This window comes from Pleurodeles waltl, chromosome 4_2, assembly GCF_031143425.1.
Source record: "Pleurodeles waltl isolate 20211129_DDA chromosome 4_2, aPleWal1.hap1.20221129, whole genome shotgun sequence".
NCBI lineage: Eukaryota > Metazoa > Chordata > Amphibia > Caudata > Salamandridae > Pleurodeles > Pleurodeles waltl.
In genome coordinates this window covers 973,008,894-973,034,320 of record NC_090443.1, presented here as the reverse complement: position 1 = coordinate 973,034,320, position 25,427 = coordinate 973,008,894, and the positions used below count along the sequence as shown (strand labels likewise).

The window sequence follows — 25,427 nt, the reverse complement described above, 5'->3', positions numbered from 1 at the left end:
GCCTATTGGCTTTGACATGCTATTAGATATTACATCCTGTATCCAGCTTAGTTGCCTATTGGCTTTGACATGATATTTGACATTGCATTTTGGTATTCAGCTTAGCTGCCTATTGGTTTTGACATGATATTAGACATTGCATTTTATACTCAGCTCAGCTGCCTATTGGCTTTGACATGATATTATACATTGCATTTTGTATTCAGCTCAGCTGCCTATTGGCTTTGACATGACATTAGACATTGCATTTGATATTTAGGTTAGCGGCCTATTGCCTCTAACGTGAAGTTAGACATTGCAGTTGAGAATCCAAGCTGTATTTTTCCAAGCTGTGTTTTTGCACAAGATGAACCAAGCTGTTTTCTTCTCACAGTAGACTAGACCTGATAAGAGAGGGTACACTGGGTGTTTTTCTCTCCGCTTGAGCCTGGGAAGAGGAGCAGTCTAGGAGATCTGGCCAATCTCCAAAGGCTTGCGTAGTTTTCCCGAGTCTGAGAGGAGGGGGCACACCTTTGTAACGGATGTCACAGGCTTCAGAGAATTAGATTCGAATCTGCCTGACTTCGTGCTGGAGCTTGGCGCCAGTTGCCAGCATCCCGTGTGGGTAGATAAATCTCTTTCTCGCAGCTGACAAGGAGTCATCAGCTTGCAGACCCTAGAAAGATGAAGCTGTAAATAGTTTCTCACACGGTGAAGTATTTGTTTTGCTTTGCATTCAATATCTTATAAATATAACCTGCTGTGTATATTGCAAACTGTGCATTAACGTGTGCTTGAAATCTACTGATTCGTCATTTACGAAATAGCGGTTGGGGAAGAATTAACAACAATAAAAGTCTTCTTTGAACTCAGAAGTGCATTCCTGATATGTTATGTAAGTGCTGAAAACGAGATAAGAGCAGAAGCACTACAACTTCTTTGTATCCAAAAAGGACGGTTCCTTAAGGCCAAGACCCCTAAACCAATACATCCTTTCAGAGCACTTTCACATGATCGCTCTTAAAGATGCCATTCCATTACTACAACAAGGTGACTTCATGGCAGCACTCAATCTGAAAGATGCCTATTTCCACATTCCTATTCATCCCAGCGCATCGCTGATACCTCAGGTTCATAATCAACAACCAACATTTCAATTCAATTTGCTCCCCTTTGAAATCACAACTGCCCAAAGGGTTTTCACCAAGTGTCTCGCAGTAGTAGCAGCTCACCTGTGTAGGCAAAACATATATGTTTTCCCATATTTATACAATTGACTTTTCAAAAGCACAACTCGTCAACTCTTTTTTCAACACACCTAAGCCACCATAAATCTACTCCATCAATTAGGCTTCACCATCAATACAGTCAAATCCCACCTCCAGCCCCTTCAAGTACAACCCTACCTGGGAGCCATCATCGATTCGCAGTGGGGAACAGCTTACCCCAATGCTGCTCAGATTTAATCCTTCCAAGCGCTCATTCCACAGTTTCAGACTCATCAGCAGTTAACAGTGAGGATAGTCGTGTGTCTCCTATGAATGATGGCTTCATGCAGAGCCATCATACCCCATGCACTGTTGCAGGAGTACTTATTGTTCCAATGGATTCAAGTGCAGAGTCAGTTGGAAGATCTAGTGTTAGTAGGCTGGAAAGCTTGCCACTCTCTCCAATGGTGGAACACCAACAACCCCCTCAAGGGACGGCCGTTCCTAGACCCAGTTTCACAGGGAACCATAACAAGGCACAACTCCCTCATAGGTTGGGGAGTGCATTCACAAGATCTCACAGGCCAGTGATGCTGGACGCTCAGCCAGAGACATCTCCATATCAATCAGCTGGACTTGCTAGGTGTTCATCTAGTGCTCAGAGCTTTCTGTCCTCACCTGATTGGCATGGTAGTCCTAATCAAAACAGACAACATGACTGCCATGTATTATCTCCCAAAACAGGGGGGTAGGGGACACCAGGTCCCCTCTAGCCCAGAACATCTGGAAGTGGGCTCTATGATGCAACATTCAACTGTTAGTGGGGTGCCTTCCGGGAGCAGACAACAACTTTGCAGATCTCCTCAGCAAGTCCACGAGTTGGAGCTCCACCCGCAAGTCCTCCTACTATACTTCTGGGATTGGGGTCACCCATAAATACACCTCTTCTCCACAGCAGAAAACACAAAATGCCAAAACTTTGCCTACAGGTCCCACACACACAGTCCACTTGCAACGCACTATGGATGAGTTAGTTAGGGATATTTGCTTATGCTTTTCCACCGCTCCCACTGGTTCCTTTTGTGGTTCATAAACTTTGGCAGATAACCCTCCCCCTCATCCTAGTGGCTCCCATATAGCTATGGCAACCGTGGTTTATCACAGTCCTTGAACTCTCAGTAGTCCCTCACGAGGTACTGCCAAACAGGCAGGACCTTCTCACGGAAAACCATGGACAAATCAGACACCTGAACCCCAGGTCCCTCAACTTTGCAATCTGGCTCCTGAAGTCCTAGAGTTTGGTTACCTAAATATACTGTAACCTTGTATAGACATTCTCAAAGAAGCACACAGGCCCACTGCTCGTGCTTGTTATGCAGCAAAATGGAAAACATTTATCCACTACTGCCATTTCAAACAAATTGATCCTTTACAACCCAGTGTTCAGGATCTTGTCTGTTATCTTTTTCACATACACACCTGCGGTCTAGCCTTTACATCTATAAGATTAAATTTAGCGGCAGTGGCCGCATATTTGCAAAACAGATAACATACATCCTTATTCAAGATCCTAGTTGTTAAAGCCTTCTTGGAAGGTCTTAAATGGGTCATTCCTCCAAGGGTGCCACCAGCTCCTACCTGGAATCTCAATATTGTATTGACATGATTAATAGGCCCTCCATTCAAACTCCTCCGCTCCTTCATCCTCCAGGTTTTATTCTGGAAAGTATCATTTCTAGAAGCCTCCCTTAGACGGGTAAGTGAGCTTCAGGCGTTAACGCTAGAAGAACAATTCTTCCAACTACATAGAGATAGGGTGGTATTAAGTTCCAATCCTAAATTCCTTCCTAAGTTGGTATCTCAATTTCAAACATGCAGTGCCAAAACCAAAATAACTTTACCTATCCCTCATCGACCTGACTCCACTCGCAAAAAAGGAGCTTCTATGGCTTTCCTTGGAAATATACCTATAGCTGACATATCTAAAGCAGCTACTTGGTCTACACCACATACATTTACAAAACATTACTGCATAGATGTACTGGCCCGTCAACAAGATAATGTCAGCCAAGCAGTTCGACATACTTTATTCCAGGCTCTGCAACCCCCACAGGTTAGCCATCATTTATGGAGGAAACAGCTTTTTTAGTCTATGATAAGCATGTGTATTTACAGCAATGGCGTAGTTAACCACCCGCTATACCAGCTTAAGCTGGGTGCTATAGAAACATATTCAATTGTTTTATGACCATTCTTAACTTTTATCTCGGGCTTGAGGTCAACACAAGTCAGAATGAGAAACTGTGACAAAGAGAAAGAAAAATATTAAAATGGCAAAGAAACACAGTAAGATAGAGGCAGATGAAGTGATACAGCATAAAGGAAAGAAAGTAAAATGCAAACAATGAAAGAAGGAAGAAAAAAGAAGCATGAAGGAAAGAAGGTACAAAAGGACACCTGAAATAAGAAAAAATAATAAAAATAGGAAAAAGGAAGAAAAAAACAACTTAATAGAAAAATTAAAGGAGAGAAAGAAAGAAAGCAGTAAAATATATTGAAATGAGGAAATGTGAGATGAGAGGATGGGTGACTGAAAGAAGAGGAGAATGAATTAATGGAAGGAATACAAAAAGAAAAGGTGAAAAGAAAGTGTGAAGGAACAACATGAGCATGATAAGAATAAAGGGATATGAAGAAGGCTGGAAAACTAAAAAAAAAGGTCAGATTGAATGCGGGAATAATAGACAGAATGAAATACGCATAAGAACAAAGGAAAGATGATGGAATGAAGAAAAGAAAGAAGCATAAAGGAAAGAAAGACAGTAGAAAGGATGAATGAAAAAAAACATTACTAATAAATGTGTAGTTTGTACCCAAGTTCCTTCAAAATGTTTCTATAAGATTCTTAATTTTGCACCAAATGTTGTAAACTTTCTCCACGGGTACAATTCCCATGGCACTTCAGAAGAAGAGCTAGGATCACTCAATTTATTTGCATGTTTATTGCTATGTATGGGTCAAAGTGAGGGGCATTTTCATTTTTGTAGCTACTCCCTTGATCTACAGCCACTCATGCCTCGAATGGAAAACGTTACCTACCCAGTAAGCATCTGCTGGGGGCATGTAGTTGTAGTGCTGTAGATTCACCTGCGCCCACCCTCCCCTCGGACACCTGTGGTTGTTGTAGTTACTTTCTTAGTTATCACTCATTCCTTCAACATGAACATTGCATGATCCTACACCATATTTCACATTCCAACCTCACCCACCTTGCGAGGAAACAATCTAACAATGGAATTGATTATCATGCGCATTGCCAGCAAGGAGAGGAGTCACTATACCTTGTGACTCAAAAGACTTTCTTCGAAGAAAAACAACTTGCCCACATCCTTGCCCAACACTAGATGGGGGGATTATGCTAAGCGTGTGAATCTGCAGCACTCCATGCCACGAACAGATGCTTACTGGGTAAGTAACATTTTCCTTTTGTCACCCATCCCAGTCCTCACTGTGCAATCATCCTAGCCCCTTAACTGGGTTGATCCTCCATGGAGTCAGTTCATTGGTAAGTCGGGACTTGCACCTCGGATTACAGTCCTTGACTAGCATCAGATCGTTCACACACAAGTCAGAGTCTCTGATGCTATGTCTTCCACGGTCTTCGTTTTTGCCCTTGATTCTCCCCGGCATGATGGCATCATCATCTGCTGGGGTTGGTGTCCACCTTGGATGGTGGAGAATGATGTTCGCAACCGTTTTCCCCATATGCAGTTGGTTTGGAGCATCAGCAAGTAAACCCACAAGAATGAGTAGGTGGCTCGATCAATGGTCTGATGTTCCACCAGTGTAATTTGTGTTACTTTTACCATGGTCCACATAACCTTATCAGCCTCTCTATTTGCCTGAGTATCGAGTGTCACTATTCATGTGAAACTGGTTCATTTCTGGTGCGTCTAACATTTCTCCTCACGTAGTTCTGTGCATGGATTTCAGTCCTTGTTCTGCCTACTTCACCTTTCAAGGGCCCAGGGACTGGATGGGCACCACTTGGCAGGGCAGGAGTCTCAGCAGAGAGACCAGGTCCTGGCAGAGGAAGTCTGTGATGCCTGAGACTTCAAAACAGGAGACAAGCTCTGTTCAAGCCCTTACCACAAATTCCAGTCTTTGTCCTCTTTCAGGTAGAAGCAGCAACTGCAGGCCAACCCAGCAAAGCACATTCACAGGCTAAGGGGCAGTACTCCTCCTCCAGCTCCTCTCCTTGGCAGACGTTCCTCTTGATTCCAAAAGCAGTCTAAAAATCTGCAGTTTTGGGTCCACTACTTATACCCCTTTCTGCCTTTGAAGTAGGCACACTTCAAAGAAACGTCTATGTTGTTCACAGGATCCTGCCTATCCCTGGCCTAGCCCCAGACAAACACCAGAGGGTTGGAGAGTGCATTGTGTGAGGGCAGGCACAGCCCATTCAGGTGTTAGTGGCCACTCCTCCCTCCACTGTGGGTCAGATGGCCCATCAGGATATGCAGGCTAGACCCCAGCTCCCTTTGCCTCACTGTCTAGAGGGGACTCACAAACAGCCCAACTGTCAGTCCCAGACAGGGAATCCACAAACAGGCAGTGTCACAGAATGGTTTAAGCAAGAAAATGCCCACTTTCTAAAAGTGACATTTTCAAACTGACAATTTAAAAACCAACTTTACCAAAAGACATATTTTTTATGTTGTGAGTTCAGGGAACCCAAACTCCATATTTCTATCTGCTCTCAAAGAGAAACTGCACTTTAAGAATATTTAAAGGTAGCCCCCATGTTAACCTATGACAGAGATAGGCCTTGCAACAGTGAAAAACGAATTTGTCAGTATTTCACTGTCAGGACATGTAAAACACATCAGTGCATGTCCCACCTTTAACATACACTGCACCCTGCCCATGGGGCTACCCAAGGCCTACCATAGGGGTGCTTTACATGTATAAAAAGGGAAGGTTTAGGCCTGGCAAGTAGGTACACTTACCAGGTCGAACTAGCAGTTTAAAACTGCACACACAAACACTGCAGTGGCAGGTCTGAGCCATGTTTACAGGACTACTGATGTGGGTGGCACAATCAGTGCTGCAGGTCCACTAGTAGCATTTTATTTACATGCCCTAGGCACATCTCCTGTACTGTACAAGGGACATACTAGTAAATCAAATATGCCAATTATGGAAAAGCCAATTACACCTGTAATTTACACATGTAGCACTTGCATATTTCGCAGTGGTCAGCAGTGGTGAAGTGCCCAGAGTACCAAAAACAACAAAAACAGAGTCCAGCACACAGTCAAAACATGGGAAGCCGAGGCAAAAAAGACAGGGGAGACCACGCCAAGGATGCCAGGTCTAACACCTGCAGGCACCACCTGCTGGTGTTCTGAGCTTCCCAAATGGCACTTTGTATGCCCATGGAGCCTTCTTCTACTCAGCATGAGTTGAATGATCTGACTAGGTCCCTCATCAGAGCTCCAGGAGGCCTGGGAGTGCAGGACACTGGCACTGGTCTTCATTCATTGGCCTGTGGTGTCACAACTTGCCCAGGATTGGGTATTGCACACCACAAGAGGCTACCCTGCTTTGCCAGGGTAGAAAGCTGTGTTTTGGTCCATATTCTCGGAGGGCACTACATCTGGGTGGAGGAACTTAGCCCTGCGCACTATTCGCCAGGCTGCAGTGTCAAAAAGTGCACAGGACAGTGTTCCACAGGCCCGTAGATGGATTTCTTGTTTTGGCAGGGGGGACGGATCTAATCAGGTCTCTGGTCAGAGTTTCAGCCTGTCCATGGATTCACTCCCCTGGACTACATTCCCTGCTATGAGGTAGTATTTTGTGGTATCACAGAGGGCCCAGGTTGGGGTTGCACAGGCCTCAGGAGGGCACTTCGGCAGAGTGCAAAGTTCTGGATGGGCTGCCAACCAGAGCTTCAGCAGGCTCTGAGGCACGCACATCTGGGCCTGGGTAACAATTCACAGGCCTGGCATCTTACAGGGCCGTTAGAACACGCTTCTGTACGGCGCACCTGGGCTCCTCTGCTTTGGAGAAGGTGCGGGGGGAACTCTGACCGGTTCTCAGTCAGGGCTCCAACGGGTCTTGGGGTGCTGGGCCAACACGGGGCTCCATTGGCTGGCTGATGTGTCACAAAGCACTTAGGAAGAGGTTCTAGAGGTCCCTGATGGGCTCCCCTTCTTCGTCAGGGTAAGAAGCTCTGATTAGGAGATCAGTTAGAGCTTTGGCGGTACTTGTGCTTGACCAGGGCCCAACCCCTTGGTTAGGCTCCTGATGCTGCCATGTGGTTCACATCTGTGCTTGCTGTTTATAAAGAATGAATAGCAGCATCTCACCGCCTTGCAAGGCATGGGATGACCAGATGGTCAGTCCCATGTTCTAGTCATCTGGACGCCCATGTCATAGAAAGACATGAAGATACCAGTTGGCCATGCTACCCTAGAAATCATATAAAGAGAAATGAGACTTACAATGGGCTATTCTACACAGCCATAACAATGGACATTGAAATGGAGGTTTAGTTCAATAACCTTGTTCCAATACACATCCCCATCAGCCAAGGAAATGATGCCTTGCACATATAGAGGAATACTGTGGCTGACGATAGATTTAGAAGATTTTCTGGAACAGAATGGAAAGCAATGCACATGCTCAGCACTTAAACAAGCACACTAAGGAATGTCGCTTGGTGTGACTAGTTATGCCACGTGAACCAAACTGATATTATTATCACACATTGCCAAAATGGCTTACCCTATGAATCACCTTTGATTGCCACTTATATACTTATGGGCCTTTAGTATATCATTTGCATACCAGACATCAGTGAGTGTGTTTGGCCTGACTCTGTACACATATGCACCACCAGTGTCTCAAATCTAATATTGAAAAAAACTTGTCAACAAAATAAATTGTTCCTATCTTGTGCTGCAAGGAAATCAGTTCTAGTGTTTCTGTTTAGGCAAAATGTGTCAACTAAGATAGTGTTAGATCAGAGCAGAATTGCTCTGCCTCGTAGGACTCAATAATGGCAGCTGCCAGGAAAAAAAGACGCAGAATGAAAGTCAAAAGTCTTAAGAAGTATTAGCCATGGTTTGTTTAAAAAAAGAACGAAAACAGTTCTTTTTTTTATTCCAGTTTTGGTTTAGACTCACAGTTACAATTCCGTAAGCACTAAAGACATCTGCTACTGCACTTGAGATTGTTTGGCTCATCAGTGAACGAAGGAGAGGGTGGGATTGAACCAGGTAGAGGGTACAGATTTGGAGCTTGTTCTTGTATTAGAAACAGAGATTCATCGATTGAGAATTTATGTGATCTGAGAGCAGCAGCCATAGAACATGTCTCAGGATCTTAATTGGGGATTCATGAAGTGATCCGAGAGTAATAGGCCGTAGAACATGTCTCTGGATCGTTTGATTGGGGATTCACTTGCCTGGAGGATTGGAGTGCAAGATCCACTTCAGAGAAGGACAGGTTCCTGTAAAATCTGCTTGATGTTTGTAGACATCCTGTGATCTTGCGAATTCTGACTGTGTTGTACCCCACTTGTATTCTCACATGGCCTGTGCTTGGTGTACCCCTCGTGTAGTCTCACACCTTTGTCTCTGTTGTACCCTCCTGTGACCTTGACGCCTGGCTATGCTCTCTTTTGTGGTGTTGTAAGGCCTGGCTGTGGTCTCACTGGTATCACTCTGTTGTATTCCTCTGTTGTCTCTTGACACCTGGCTCTGCTGTCCTTTCATGTGATCGCACAAGGCCTTTCTTGGCTATACTATCCTGTAGTCTGACCAGGCTTGTCTCAGATCTCACAAGGCCTGGCTCTGTTGTACCTTCCTATAGTCTCAAGAGGCATAGCTAGGTAGTAACCCCCTATAGTCCCTTGAAGCTTGGTTCTGTTGTATCCTCTTGTGATCCCAGAAAGCCTAGCTGTGTTGTACTTTCCTATAGTCTCACAAGGCCTACATCTATTTTCCTCTAATGTCTTCTGAAGACGACTGGCTCTTTTGTATGCCCCCTAAACTTTTTAAGAGCCCTGTCTCTGTTGTGCTTTCCTGTACTCTTATCAGGCCAGGCTCTGCTGACCCCTTCCTGTGGTCTCACAAGGCCTGGCTCTGTTGTACGTTCTCCAGTGGTCTCACTATGTCTTGCTCAGTTATACCTACTCCTGTGGTCTCAGTAGGTCTCTCTCCATTGTACCTCATTCTGTGGCCTCACTAGGACTTCATGTGTTGTGCCTTGTGCTGTGGTCTCACTAGTTCCTGCGCTGCCATACCTCACCCTGTGGTCTCACTAGATCTTACGCTGTTGTACCTCCTGCTGTGGTCTCACTAGGTGTCGTGCTACTATAACTCCACCTGTGGTCTCACTGGGATTTACTCTGTTGTACTACCTGCTGTGGTTTCACTAGTGCGTTCACTATTATACCTGCTCCTGTGTTCTGACTAGGTCTCACTCTATTGTACCTGTAAGGAATCAGGGGCCAGATGTAGCAAAACGCCAATTTGCGACTTGCAAATTGCGAGTCCCTGCGACTCGCAATTTGCAACTCGCAAATTGGTATGCAGTACGGTGTCTCAGACACCGACTGCGACTCGCTATGGGGTCGCAATGACCCACCTCATTAATATTCATGAGGTGGGTCGCTAATTGCGGCCCCATAGCGAGTCTAGGCACTCGCAAACATGGAGGCCTGCTGTCGTCAGCAGACCTCCATGTTCGTGACTGCTTTAAATAAAGCATTTTTTTTTTTTTTAAGTGTAGCCCGTTTTCCTTAAAGGAAAACGAGCTGCACTTAAAAAAAAACCGAAACCTTTAGTGTCGGTATTTTTTCAGGGCAGGGAGTGGTCCCTTGGACCACTCCCTGCCCTGAAAAAATATTTGTGGGTCCATTCACAAAGTGGAAGGGGTCCCATGGGGACCCCTTCCAATTTGCGAGTGGGTTACCATCCACTTCAAGTGGATGGTAACTAAGACTCCATTTGCGACCGCATATGCGGTCGCAAATGGAATTGCATTCCACTCCGAATCGCAAATAGGAAGGGAACACCCCTTCCTATTTGCGATTCTGAAATGCATATTGCGAGTCGGTCCAGACTCGCAATATGCATTTCTGAATAGCAAAGAGGCTTTTGCGCCTTGCAAACGGCGATTTTCGCCGTTTGCGAGGCGCAAACCCTTTTCTACATCTGGCCCCAGGTTATTAGTTGAGGGGGTGAGAAACAACTACAATCTTTGTCAGGGTAAACTACAAAAGTCACTGAATTAACCTGTGCTTAACCCTCTAGTAGCTTGGTACAAAAGCAGCCAGGCTTAAGTTAGAGGCAATGTGTAAAGTATTTATGCAGCATACAAACAGCAATACAGTGGGAACACACCACCAATAAAATCCCAAAGCAAGTTAGACAAATAGGGGCATATTTATACTCTGTTTGCGCCGAATGTGCGTCAAAACTTTTGACGCACAATCGGTGCAAACCCTGCCCCATATTTATACTTTGACGTCCGACCCCGTGGGCGTCAAAATTCCACCATGTGCTTCATTTTTTGGAAGGGGGAACTAGCCTTGCGTTAATTATATGCAAGCGTTCCCTTCCAAAAAAATACTTTAAGGCCTGTGCCCTATATTTATACTCTGACGTCATTTTGACGCACAGGAGGGGGTGGGCCTTGAAAAACGGCGCACAGCCTGATGGGCGCTGTTTTTTAACGCCTGTGTCAGGGCAGGTGTTAAGGGACCTGTGGGCTCGGAAGGAGCCCAGAGGTGCCCTCCCCTTGCCCCCAGGGACACCCCCTGCCACCCTTGCCCACCCCAGGAGGACACCCAAGGATGGAGGGACCCATCCCAGGGAAGTAAAGGTAAGTTCGGGTAAGTATTTTTTCCGATTTTTTTTGTGTCATAGGGGGGCCTGATTTGGGCCCCACTACATGCCACTAAGCCCAATCACCATGCCCATGGGATATAAGTCCCCTGGGCATGGCCATTGGGCAAGGGGGCATGACTCCTGTCTTTGCTAAGACAGGAGTCATGTCAATGGAGGTTGGGCGTCAAAAAAATTGCCTAAATCCGGTTTGAGGCCTCAATTTTTCCTCAGACCTGACTTGCCCCTTTTTATGACGCACAACCCCCATTTTCCCATATGCCGGCGCTGCCTGGTGTGAGTCATTTTTTTTTACGCACACCAGTACGCAGCGCCGGCTAACGTCATTCTATAAATAAGGTGCCCGCATGGCGCGTTGGAATGGTGTTAGCCGGCGGTAAAACTTTTGACGCACAACTACGTTGGCGCAGTTGTGCGTCAAAAAGTATAAATATGGGCCTTAGAATAGATTTTATTCAGTAAAATTACACTAATACTCCATACATCCAATATATAGAACCAAAGTTATGAATTTTTAAACTTGTTAGTAGAAATTGCTCCAAGAAACACAAAGTGCCAATTGTGGGTTATTTGGTCATGAGGGACTGGGGAAAAGACACAAAACAGGTTATGGTCAGTTCTTCTCCAGGCTCTGGTCTTGTCTCCAAACTATCTAGTGTGACAATGCAAGTCCAAGCCTGATGTCAGGTTCCTTTGTGTGTCCTGCCGGCAGGATCTTCTGAAGTGTAATTAGGGCAGGGTCCAGCATTTCCCCAGCCGTCCTGTCAGAAGAACCTCACCCCTCACACCAGGGAGTCCTTTGCTGTGTGTCTGGAAGGAATACACAACCCACAACAGGAAAGCCATTCATAGTCATACAACTCAGGACACTAGCAGAAATGTGCAAATGGTTTGGGCAGAACAATGCCAGCTTTCTAACAGTGCAATACCAACATTCGAAAAGTGTCATTTTCTAAATTGTAACTTTAAATTCATCTTTACCACTAAAGAGGATTTTAAATTAAAATTCATTTGAGCATGAACATTATTTCTCTATTTGTTCCCAAACTGAAGTTATCACTTATTAAGTTTAATAAGGTAACTGAGCGTTAGCCTATAGGAGAGATATGCCTTACAAAGTGAAAAACTGTTTTAGGAGCTTTTCACTGCTAGGACATGTAAAACATAAACACATGTCCAACGTTTTAAAAACAATACACTCTGGCTTTATAAGTAATAAAAAGTAAGGTGTAGGCCTGCAAAATGTTTTTTTTCCAGGTGGAAATGTCAGTTTAAAACTGCAGTGGAAGTCTAGAGGCATGTTTTAAAAGGCTATTTTAGTGGGCGGCACAATGAGTGCTGCTGCCTACTAGTAGCATTACATTTGCAGGCCATGGCTACTGGTAGTACCATTTACTGTGGACTTACAAGTAAATTAAATGTTCCAATCAGGTGTAAAGCGATTGTACCATGTGTTCAAAGAAGAACACAAGCCCTTTACAACTTTTAAGGTGCAGAGAGTTCTAAAAGCCAGCAAAAACAGGTTCATCAAGGGAAGGCAAAACTCTGGGGTTACCCTGCAGAGATGGCCAGGTCCAACAGAACCCCTCCTGTGGTCTCACTAGTTCCTGCGCTGTTATACCTCCTCCAGTGGTATGGTTATTGCTAGGTCTTGCTCTACTGTGCCCCGTCTCTGGTCTTACTAGGGTTCGCTCTGTTGTACCTCCTCTTGTGGTCTCACTAGGTCTTGCTGTATTGTCCTTCCTCCTGTGGTCCCACTAAGTCTCACTCTATTGTACCTCCTCATGTGATCTATCTAGATATCGCTCTACTGTACTTCTCCTGTGGTCTCACTAGTTCTTGCTCACTTGTACCTCTTCTTTGTGCTTACGAGGCTTGACTTGCCTCTGCACTCCTCCTATGGTCTCATTCCCCGGATATAGCACATTCCCTGGATTTAGGTCCCACCCTTACTCTTGTTACTGTTCTTCCCAACACAGGCCCATGTCCACATGACTTTCATCATTAGGATGGACTCATTGTGCCCCCCTTCAGGGGGTGTTTGTGATCAGAATCAGTGGGAGCTGGGAGGCTCTGACTGCATAATCCATGGAGATAAAGCCCAATGGATTGCATCCTACTTTTTACCCTTTAAAGTTCATCCGATCAATGCATTTTAATTGTACCATAACCCCATCCTAAGATTGAGTAAATGGCTTTGATGCACATCCTTGTGCACATGGTGACTTCTAGTGCACATTGGAGGGTCTAATTAATGCATTTTGTTCCACACCACTATATACCTAAAGAAGGAGACTAGAGGGTAATATTATATATTTTTAATTAAATTAATGCCCATGGGGATTCTATGGATCCACCACAGGATTAATGCACAGGCAGATCCTATGGATGCCATATGACCAGTTTAGCCATAGATGAAAGGAATAATCCCAAGAAATAACAGTGCCTAGAGGTTACAGTGTATAGTGTCATAATTCTTCTCTCTGCAGAGGTGGTATGCTATGTTAATCCAATCAAAGTTCTAGAACAGTGAAGATGGGGTTTACAGTGGCAGGGATTGTATGAACATTGATCCAAGGTTCTAGAGCAACGATGCCAGGGATTACAGTTGTAGTTATTGTGTGATAATCCTGAGGTTCTGGAGCAGTAATGATGATGATTAGTGTTAGCAGTCGTGGGCTAACCCCATAAAGGTTCTAGGGCAGTAATAGCTGTGATTCGAGTGGCAGGGATTGTGTGCCTGTCTGCTGCTGTAGTGAGGGTATGTGAGCAGAGATCTCCCAAAGTACTGCATCTTTTGAGCATTCTTCATTGGTGTAAATAAAATTGATATTACCCACTTTGATGGTGTGCAACGTAACGACCCCAGAAGGATGAAAGGATGAGTTTGCCTTGCTGGAATTCACAGTTGTGTCTTGAGGTCAAACAAATGCCAGCAATGAGCACGTCCCTTTTAGAACCCTCTTGTAAACTTGAGGATATAGTTTTAGAGGGGTTTGTGCTCTAAAGCGTTAGAGCAGTGGTGATGGGGTTTGCCTTGACAGAGGTTGTGTGTTAATCCCTACGAGGTTGTAGAGGAATGGTCACAAGGTTTTCACCGACAGGGATTGGGTGTGGCAGTGCTCCCTTGAGGGTGGTGGCAGAAATACATGTGGACTCCAGTTATGAGGGTATTTATTAAGTATACACTGAGGAGTCCACCAGGAGCACATGTAACCTAAAAGTCAGCACTGCTCTCACTGAGCTAACCGCTGCTCCTAGAAGACCAGAGCTGAGGCACTCCATAGCATCACATGACACACTTTGGTCTCAATGAACTATCTGCCTTAGAACACCCACATTCTGTCATAAGATATTAAAGGTACTTTTGGATCCTGTTAGAGTGTCGACTGTTGTGTATTGTTAGAAATTGGGTTTCTAGTGTCAGAGGTTTGCACCCTGTCCTAGTAGGGACCGCAATCCTGGTCAGGGTAAGTCAGATACACAACCTAAATTAACCTGTCCTCATCCTCTGGTAGCTTGGCACAGAGCAGGCAGACAGGCTTAACTTAGAAGGCAATGTGTAAAGTATTTGTGCAACACTTATTTACAGTAACACAGTGAAGGACACCACAAAAAGGACTCAGCGCCACAACAGAAAAATAGAGAGTATTTATCCTATTAAAACAAGACCAAAACAACAAAACTCTAATAAGTAAATCCTGAGATATGCAATTTTAAAGATTTAGGTCAAAATAGTGCATAGAAGCGCAAATTGCCAACGGTGGTTATCTGGTCACTGTGGACAGGGACAAAGTCACAAGTTCAGGCTGACCGTGACATATCGACGGCTGGCTACAGGAACTCAGTTGGGCCTGCTGAACACAGTACCTTAAATCCTGGGGTGCGGTCTGCACGGCATTGTTTTGCAAGGCTTTGCGTCGTCTGATGTCGGTACCGAGAAGCTGAACCACGAGGCTTTGCGGGGCTTGGCATCGCTTTGCTTTGATCCCGGGGAGCTGTGCGGCGAGGCCTTGTGGGGCTCTGCGTTGCTTTGCAGTGGTTCTAATGAAAACCACAGAAGGCAGACCACCCTAGGCCCACTTCCAGTGGTCCAGGACTGAAGTGGCACCACTTGGCAGGGTAGACTTACAGATGGCAGAGTCCAGGTGATGTAGCAGGTTAGTTGCAGCAGTACTTGATGTCCCTGAGAGTGCAGAAGAACAGGGGGCAAGCCAACAAGCTCTTGGAGATTCTTGGTTTCAAGGATGCAGAGGGCAAGTCCAGTCGCTCTCACTGCAGGACAGAAGCAGCAGGCAGCAGGCCAACACAGCATAACAAAGAGCAAAGTAGCAGTCCCTCCTACAGCAGCAGCAGTAGGTCAACACAGCAGAGAAAGCAGCAAAGTGGCAGTCCCTCCTACAGCAGCAGCAGTGTGCCAACACAGCAATGCAGTTGCAGAGTGGGAGTCCCTCCTGGCAGCACAGCAGTCCTTCTTCCTGGCAGAGTGTCCTTGGTTCCAGTAGAATCTGGGTTTAAAGTCCAGTATTTATACCTTAGTGCCATGGTTTTGGAAAGTGGGAGAAAGTTCCAGGACTTCCTTTGAAATGTACAGATGCCCTGCCGCCCTGTCCTGGCTCCAAGCTGCCTGGAGTGACAATACAGGGTTGTTAAGCCCTATTGCGGGTGGATAGAGCAAGTATATTTAGGTGTAAGTGAGGCTGTGCTAAGCTCTGCCTCTCACCCCATCATACCAGTTAATGACTCATTAAGGTCCATTACGGCCCTTAAAATCACACCTAAACTTCCATTGTGTGTCGCTATCTAGAGGGAATGCACAAAGCCCAGCTGTCACGAACCCAGACATGTATTCAGAGGCAGAGAGTGGTTAAAGTAAGAAAATGACAACTTTCTAAAAGTGGCATTTTCAGACTTACAATTTAAAATCCAACTCTACCATAAATTGTGATTTGAAATTGTGAGTCCGGAGACACCAAGCTCCACATTTCTATCTTTTTCCTAATTGGGAGTTATGCTTAAAATATGTTTTAAAGTAATCCCATGTGAGAGATAGGCCTTGCAATAGTGAAAAATGAATTTAGCAGTTTTTCACTACCTGGAAATGTTAAACTTAAAAGTACATGTCTAACTTTTTTAATACACTGCACCCTGCCCATGGGGCTGATTAGGGCCTACATTAGGGGTGACTTACATGTACTAGAAAGTATGGTTTTGGCCTGGCAAGTGGGTACACTTGCCAGGTCGAAATGGCAGTTTAAACTGCACACACAGGCTCTGCAGTGGCAGGTCTGAGCCATGTTTGAAAGGCTACTGTAATGGGTGGCACAATCAGTGCTGCAGGCCAACTAGTAGCATGTAATTTACAGGACCTGGGCACATATATTGCACTTAACTAGGGACTTACAAGTAAATTAAATATGCCAAACAGGTGTAACCCATTTACACCATGTTTAGAGGAGAGAACACATGCACTTTAGCACTGTTTAGCACTGGTAAAGTGCCCAGAGCCCTGAAACCAACACAAAACAGGTCAGAAAAAGAGTAGGAGTAAGGCAAAACCTTTGGGGATGACCCTGCAGAAAGGGCCGTTTCCTACATATATGAACAGTAACTCACACTGAGCACTAGTCTGCAGGTGCTGCTCTTAATACTGAATCTTATTTCAAATATAGGTCTAATGTGATGTTCATCCTTTGTTCCTGTAAGATGTCATTGCTCTTCAATACAAAGATGATGTGTGTATTATTACAGGTGTAATAATGTGAGGATTCAGTGTCCAGCGGAGATGAAGAGTTATAAAGGTAAAAATCATTGTGATGATTGGCTCTGTATGTTACTGTTCATGAAACTGGTGTGGTAATGTATTGTGTGGTATGGTATGGTATGGTAAAGGATGAGAGGGGATGGGAAGAGATGGTATGGAATGTTATGATGGTATGAAATGGTATGATGGTGATAAGTTATGGTGGAGTGGTATGGTGTGGCATGTTATGGCATGCTATGGTTTGTTATGGTATGGTGAAATGTTATGGTGGGGTGGTATGGTGTGGTGTGGCATGGTATGGGAAGGCGTGGTATAGTATGATATTGTATGGTATCTTGGTATATTAAGGTCTGGTATTGCTATGGTATGGTATTTAATAATAATGTTCACTTGAGTCAGGGTAGAATTACTTGTTTTTTGTCTGTAACCTTTGTCTTTTTCAGCTGTTTCTAGAATTGTACTCCTCCCCATTCTGTATATTTGCTGCCCCATTTCTTGTGTTTAAATTGTTGTTCCTCTGAGACATTGATGCTAAGTTTATCGGAAATTTAGATGGAGTAATTTCAAATCTGAAATTAATAATACTGCTAGGACTGATAACTGTGGGCAGACCACTTATTGCAGTATTCTGAAATGCTCACTATTGAATGGGGAATTACCTCAGAAATCAGTATTTGCTGCATAACACATTCTATGTTCTAGATTTCTAGCACCAACACTGACCTAGGCCATACATATACATTGACCTAGTACATGCGCCTTTACTGACCTAGCACATTCACCTATTCCATTCTATTCTATTCTTGGCATTTCTAAAGCACATGGCCACCCAATGGGCCTCCCAGCTCTAACAGATCATACCAGTATCAGTATTCTTGGAAATTAAGTGACCAACAATGTATTTAGCTGCTTCCTGAAACTTGGTTCATCCTTCATCTTTCTCAATGCTGTAGGCAAGGACTTCCATTATTTGGGAACCAAATAAGCAAAAGATTTTCTTTCATTAGTAGATTTGTAAATTTTGGGAACTTTTAGTAACCATGAAGCAGAGGAACGTAATGATCTCTCGGGAAGATATAGACAGACCAAGTGATGTAAAAGCTGGGGGCCCTTGTTATGTAAAACCCGATGGGCCATGCAAAGAGCCTTAAACTGCATCCTCTTATGAACAGACAGCCAATGCAGAGAGGCTAATGCGACAGAAACCAAGTTATGTTTAGGTATCTTCAACAATATGTGATCTAGTACAGTGCTCCTTCTAGTACACTGTGTTTTCTTGTGCAAAGAGTGATCTAGTGCATACTGCCTTTTAGTGCAGTACACTATTTAGTACATTGTACCTTGTAGTGCAGTGTGCTGTACTAAATTACTAGCAATCAGTGCTTTCTAGTACACTTTGCTGTCTGGTACTAACATCTAGAATGTTCTTCTGTTACGTGCAGTGTGTTGTTTAGCACTGTATGCTAGCCATTACAATTTATTATATGGTGCAGTGTGCCATCCAGTTTAGTGGGCCCACTAGTGCTGTGCACAATATGGTGTGCTCTTTAGTACTCCAGTACATTGTGATTTACTCTCTTGTCTTGTGTGTTACCTTGTGCAGAATGTCCTCAGGTGTACTACATACATACATACATACATTACAGTGTCCTGCCTGTTGTCCTGCTCTGCCTAAGGCAGCGTGCTGTCTGGGGTAGTATGCTATGGTATGTAGTGTTCTGTTTAGTGAAATACGCTGCCTTGTGCAGTGTAATATAGCATCTGCTATTAAGTGTTCTCTAGTGCAGTGTGTCACATTCGATAGTATTCAGGCTAGTACATTGTCCTGTTTAGTGCATTGTGTTGTCTAACGTAGACAGCCATCTAGCAAAGTGTACTGCCTGGTACACTGTGCTCTCTTGTGCATAGTGCTGTGTAGTGCAGTATGCGGTTCCATAAAGGGAGATACCTGATACAGTGTACTCACCAGAACAGTGTAGCTTCTAGTAGTTGTCTGTTATAGTGTACCATCTAGAACAGTGTGCTCTGTAGTGCTGTGTATTGCTAGTGTAGTTACTTACTATCCTTGAGTACCTGTTTGCTGTTCCTATTATAAATAGTGCAACCCTCTGAGAAGTGCTGGTGCTCCTCTTTTCACATTAAAGAAGAGCTTGTGCTCTTCCTTTCAAATAAAGAAGTGCTGGTTCCCCTCCTCTCGCATTAAGGAAGAGCTGGTGTTCTTCCTTTCACATTAAAGACGTGCTGGTGCTCTTCCTTCTACATTAAAGAAGAGCTGTGCTCTTCCTTTCACATTAAAGAAGTGCTGTGCTCTTCCTTTAACATTCAGGAAGTGCTGGTTTTCTTCCTTTCACATTAATGGTGTGCTAGTGCTCTTCCTTTCACATTAAAGAAGTGCTGGTGCTCTTCCTCTCTCATTAAAGTGCTGGAGCTCTTCATTTCACATTAAAGAAGCGCTGGTGCTCTTCTTTTCATATTAAAGGGGTGCTAATGCGCTTCCTTTCACATTAAAGAAGTGCCAGTGCACTTCGGTTCACATTAAAGAAGTACCAGTATTCTTCCTTTCACATTAAAATAGTGCTGGCGTGCCTCCTTTCACATTAAAAAAGTGCCAGTGCTCTTCCTTTCACATTAAAGAAGTGTCAGTATTCTTACTTTCACATTAAAGAAGTGCTTGTGCTCTTCCTTTCACATTAAAGGAGTACCAGTGTTCTTCCTTTCACGTTAAAAGAGTGCTGGTGTGCTTCCTTTCACATTAAAGACGTGCTGGTGCTCTTCCTTTCACATTAAAGAAGTGCTAGTGTTCTTCCTTTCAAATTAAAGAAGTGCCAGTGCTCTTCCTTTCACATTAAAGAAGTGCTAGTGTTCTTCCTTTCACATTAAAGAAGTGCTTGTGCTCTTCCTTTCACATTAAAGAAGTGCTGGTGCTCTTCCTTTCACATTAAAGAAGTGCTAGTGTTCTTCCTTTCAAATTAAAGAAGTGCCAGTGCTCTTCCTTTCAAATTAAAGAAGTGCCAGTGCTCTTCCTTTCACATTAAACAAGTGCTAGTGTTCTTCCTTTCACATTAAAGAAGTGCCGGTGCTCTTCCTTTCACATTAAAGAAGTGCCGGTGCTCTTCCTTTCACATTAAAGAAGTGCTTGTGCTCTTCCTTTCACATTAAAGAAGTGCTGGTGCTCTTCCTTTCACATTAAAGAAGTGCTTGTGCTCTTCCTTTCACATTAAAGAAGTGCTGGTGCTCTTCCTTTCACATTAAAGAAGTGCTGGTGCTCTTCTTTTCTCCTTAAAAAAGTGCAGGTACTCTGCATGACAGTAGAGGCCCATTTAGAGCTCTGGTTAATTTGAATACAGTGTGTGTTCTAGTGCAGTAAGTTACTAGTATACTTCGCTATCTAACTGTTTGTTATTTAGTACAGTGTTCTCTCTAGTGCACTGTATATTCCATTATCCAATAAAATGTGCTGTTGAGATTTGTTTGGCTAACACATTTTATGGTCTTGTGCAGTGCACTGCATATTACAGTGTGCAGCCTGTAATTGCGTTGTGTCTAGGGTAGCATGCTGTCTAGTGTAGTGTGTGTTGCGGTAAAGTGTACCCTTTAGTACAGTGTGTTTCATAGTTTAGTATCCTTTGTAGTGTACAATGCTGTTACAGCAGTGTGCTACCTGCGGTAGTGTGTTCCGTAGTGCAGTGGGCTGTCTAGTGGTCTGTGTGGACTAGTGTAGTGCTATTTCTAGTACAGTTTACGTTCTAGGACAGTAAACTGTATAGTGCAGTGTACTCACCTGGGTAGTACTTTGTCTGGTAGTGTGTACTATTAGTGCAGTGTTCTAGCTAGTACAGTCCACTGTCTAGTACAGTGTTTTGTTTAATGCAGTGTGTCATGTGCCATAGTATGCTTCATGTGTGGTAGTGTGGTTTAGTATAGTTTGGGCCATGTGTAGTGTAGTATGCTTCATGTGCCGGGCTGGCTTTAGCACTGGTGGTGTCCGGTGTGAGAATCGTTTTTGATACCCCCCCATGACCTCCTTCTCCATGAGTTGCCTCACTACCACTCTCCAACAGTGCACCTCATCTCTCCCTAGCCTGTCTCTGACATACATTTATTTTTTTCTAGCTTTACTCATAGTTCACTAACACTCAGTTCTGTGATCTGCATAGTACACATTCTTTGCATCTGGCACATTAACCCTCCACGCTACTTGATGATGAGTCCAAACTGCCACTAGACAAAATTCTGATGCTTGCCAGTAGGAACATTAATCACCAGAATCAACTTGACTTTTTTATTGTTGCTTAAAAACTACTGAATTCACATGGAAGTCTTTTAAACCAATAGTTATTTTTAAACACAACACTCCCCCACCCTCCCAGTGTCATCACCAAGTGCGGCTGCACCAGTTGCACCGGCCTAAAGCTAGCCCTCTTCCTGTCTGCTAGTGTGGTGTAGTGTAGTATGCTTCATGTGTGGTAGTGTGCTGTAGTGTAGTATGCTTTATGTGTGGTAGTGTAATGTAGTATACTTAATGTGTAGCAGTGTGATATAGTGTAGATGCTTTGTGTGGTAGTGGGGTATAGAGTAGTATGCTTCACATATGGTAGTGTAGTGTAGCGTAGTATGTGTCATGTGTGGTAGTTTGGTGTAGTGTAGTATGCTTCATGTGTGGTAGTTTGGTGTAGTGTAGTATGCGTCATGTGGGGTGCAGTATAGCATGAATTATGTGTGGCAGCATGGTGTAGTGTAGCATGTGTCATGTGTGGTAGTATGGTTTGTGAAGTTGGTCCATGTGTGGTGAAGTGTAGTATGCGACGTGTGGTAGTGGGGTGTAGTGTAGTATGCGTCATGTGTGGTAGTTTGGTGTAGTGTAGTATGCGTCATGTGGGGTGCAGTATAGTATGCGTTATGTGTGGCAGCATGTTGTAGTGTAGCATGTGTCATGTGTGGTAGTATGGTGTAGTGTAGTTTGGTCCATGTGTGGTGAAGTGTAGTATGTGACGTGTGGTAGTGGGGTGTAGTGTAGTATGTGTTGTGTATGGTAGTGTGGTGTAGTGGAGTTTGGTCAATGTATTGTGTAGTGTAGTATACTTAATGTGTGGAAGTGAGTATAGTGTAGTATGTGTCATGTGTGGTAGTGGGGTGTAGAGTACTAAGCTAGTGTAATACGTAGTGTAATACGCTGTGTTCTCCAGTGTAATGTGTAGTAGCATGACCCGTCTATGTTCTGCAGTGTGCTGTCTGGTATAGTGTGTGGTCTAGATGAATGCGTGCTTTAGTGAAGTGAGCAGTCTAGTGTTGTGCGCTCTCTAGCACAGCGCGCTTCTGCCAGGTGTGGTTTAAATTAAGCATATGTAAACGGAAAGCAGTGATTACAGCCTTGTTTTTGGGTGATTAAATCTCTAATTATGAATCTCTTCTCTTCAGTGATGGTGACTCTGGACCCTGACACAGCTCATGCTGGGCTCCTCCTGTCTGAGGGGCGGAGACGTGTGACAGACACAAACACATGGCAGCGCCTGCCCGACACCCCCAAGAGATTCACCAACTACTGCTGTGTGCTGGGGAGCGAGGGGTTCACCTCCGGCAGACATTACTGGGAGGTGCAGCTGCTGCAGGAGAGGGGATCATGGCATGTGGGGGTTGCAGCAGAGTCTGTGGACAGGAAGAGACACTTCACGTGGTCACTTGAGGGGGGAGTCTGGGCTTTGGAGGGGTGGAGGGGTCAGTACAGGGCTCTCACCTCACCTCCTACCCCTCTGGCCCCCCGCGAGAAGCCCCTGAAGCTGGGGGTGTATGTGGACTACGAGGGGGAGCGGCTGTCCCTGTACAATGCTGACTCCATGGAGCTTCTCTACACCTTCCCGCAGGCCCCCTTCACGGAAAGACTCTTCCCCTTCTTCTGTCTCGGGACAAAAGCGGAGCTGAGGCTTGTGTGAGAGCTGCTGAGACCTTCAGTTCCTCATCCCTCATCCCTTCCCCCTGCCCCCACCATCCCTACAGTGATAACAATGCAACAAGGAGCACAAGAATAGATGCTTTCAAATAATAAAATGCTCCATTTTGGGGATGTCTTTAGGGAGGGTGGAGTAATTCCAGTGACACAAAAAGAATGTTTCTTTCATGGAGATTTATTAATGTATAGATGTCAGCCAACCCCGATGTGAAGAGCCCGCACCTCAACTGTTGAGCCCCAGTTTAAACACCAAGGGGCAGATTTATTTATTTATTTTCTTGCGCCCCTTAGCGCCCCCTAACGCCACCTGTGTGTGCTGTATTTAAAATATGGTGCACCATGGCGGTAGCCAGAGGGACTAGCCTCATAATTTTTTACGCGAGTCCGGCGCTTTGCAGGATTAGCGTAAAAAATGATGACGCTAATCCTGCAAACCACCCAGAGGCCCATTGAACACAATGGGAGCCTCTTTTTAATGCCTGCTCTTAACAGGCGTTAAAAAATTCAGATCAAAATGACGCAAAGAAATCTCATCGATTTCTTTGAGCCATTGTTTTGGCTCCCCCCTAGCACTGGAGCGTCCCCTTTCCATATATTACGCCTGGCGCAGGCATAATGTGGCACAAGGTGTTACAAAGTGGTGCAATGCAAGCATTGTGGCACTTTGTAGATATGGCACGTTGTTTTTAGCCTTACAACGTCACATTAGCGTAAAAAAATGACACTAATGTGGCGTTGGAATGGCACTAGGCCCACATAAATCTGGGCCCAACACTCCAAAGAACCTTCTTCAAAATTACCTTCCAACATGTTGCCATAACAACCAGAAGCCTCACGTGAAACTGACCACTACATATCTCTTTTCCTATGCAATTTTTAAACAAGCCCAGAAAATATTTGCCATGTGAATCATACACCAAACATCATGTAAAATATGATAAAGTCTCTGTAGAATAAAAAAATGTGTATTTCTTTGACATGCGGAGCGTCGACATTTATATGTCACATTATAGCGCTGCATTGAGAAGTACCTATTAAACGTGATTGTTTTTAAACATGACCCTAGAAACCATTACTGCCCCTGCCCAAACAACAGTGCTATAATTAGTGAACTAAGAGGCAAGGCAGATGTCACGTGAACCCTATAAGTAACCCAGATTCAACGCCAGCTTTAGGACAGTGCGACCTATGCAGCCGCACCTGTGCTAACCTGGGAGAGGTGCTGAGTTCAGAAATAACTTTGTGTTTTGAAAGCACCTGCTATTTCCTTGTGTGTCCAGCAGGCTTCAGGCAAAAATTAAAATGCCAAGATAAGGCAGGTGATTAATGTTTCTGCTGGAGAGAAATCCAAGTTTTGTCCAGTGGCAGTTTTGACTCATCATTAAGTAGCGCAGAGGGTTAATATACCTGCTGCAAAGAAATTGTATATGCAGATCACAGAACGGTAAAACTCACTGGTTTGTGTAACATCTCCTCTAGACTGATTTAGACATGGATGTTCGATCAGTGACCCTCCCTGCCCCTCCCCCTGTTTCCACTCCCCCAGCGCCTTGAGACCCTCACGGGTGAGTAGCGCGCGCTACAATTTTTTTTGATTGATTGATTGATTGATCGATTGATTTACACATGTAAGATTCATTGCCTGTGCATAATGTGTGTTTGGTGTAAAGTGCTCTGACACCTTGGGATTAGTATGAGTGGCGCTATAAAACAAAAGACATTTGTGTGAGACAGGGGCTGTGTAGAGATGAGTGGCACTGTTGGAAGGTAGGAGTGAAGGAATCTTTGGAGGAGGTCATGGGGGGTAAGGGTGCCAAAAAAGATTGCCACACCAGGCGCCTCTAAGTCTTAAGCCGGGCCTGCCCAGATTCTTATAGATCACCCAACAGTAGGTTTTTGTACCACTGGTATGCTAAACTCGGGGATTTGATGGTGCTTTCATATGTGATAGTGAAGAAAATGGAGAAGTGAAGAAGTCAAATCTTTGCCTAGGATCACAATATTTGGTTGAGTGGCAATGCTGCGATTATTCCAGGTTTTCTGTTTTCACTTTGTAAAAATCAGCAACTAAATGGGTTTCTATTAGTCTCTCCTTTTTACCTTAAATGTTAATGCTTTTGTGTGCCATCACCAGTGAACTAAGCTGAAATTTCTTTGACAGGGTTTAAAAATTCTTTCTGTGGACAGTGTTTTTGTAACATGTGAGCATGACCAGGCCGGTGAAAATATATCACAATACCATGGGCGGTTCCTCATCATGTGCGTCGGGGTCCGCCCCCCTAGGGGCATATTTATACTCCGTTTGCGCCGAAATTGCGTCGTTTTTTTTTAACGCAATTTCGATGCAAAACTAACTCCATATTTAGACTTTGGCGTTAGACGCGTCTAGCGCCAAAGTCCATGGAGTTAGCGTCATTTTTTAGCGTGGACACCTACTTTGCGTTAATTATATGCAAGGTAGGCGTTCCCGTCTAAAAAATCGACTCCGAGGCATGTGCGTCGGATTTATACTCCCGGGCAAAAATCACGCCGGGAGTGGGCGTGTCAAAAAAAATGACGTACGGCCGCTTTTGCGCCGTTTTTTAGCACTTGCAAAAGGCAGGCGTTAAGGG

At 44.5% G+C, this 25,427-nt stretch overlaps 1 protein-coding gene across 1 annotated transcript in view; it reads left to right on the top strand.

The window, feature by feature from the left end:
* LOC138293548 (E3 ubiquitin-protein ligase TRIM39-like) overlaps positions 1-25,062 on the top strand; it is a 78,674-nt gene extending 53,612 nt beyond the window's left edge. The window contains exons 5-6 of the mRNA XM_069232810.1: positions 16,856-16,905; positions 22,287-25,062. Coding sequence (XP_069088911.1) covers positions 16,856-16,905; positions 22,287-22,798 — 562 coding nt within the window. The 3' untranslated portion in view covers positions 22,799-25,062. The remainder of the gene's footprint in view (positions 1-16,855; positions 16,906-22,286) is intronic.
* Positions 25,063-25,427: the final 365 nt, after the last annotated feature.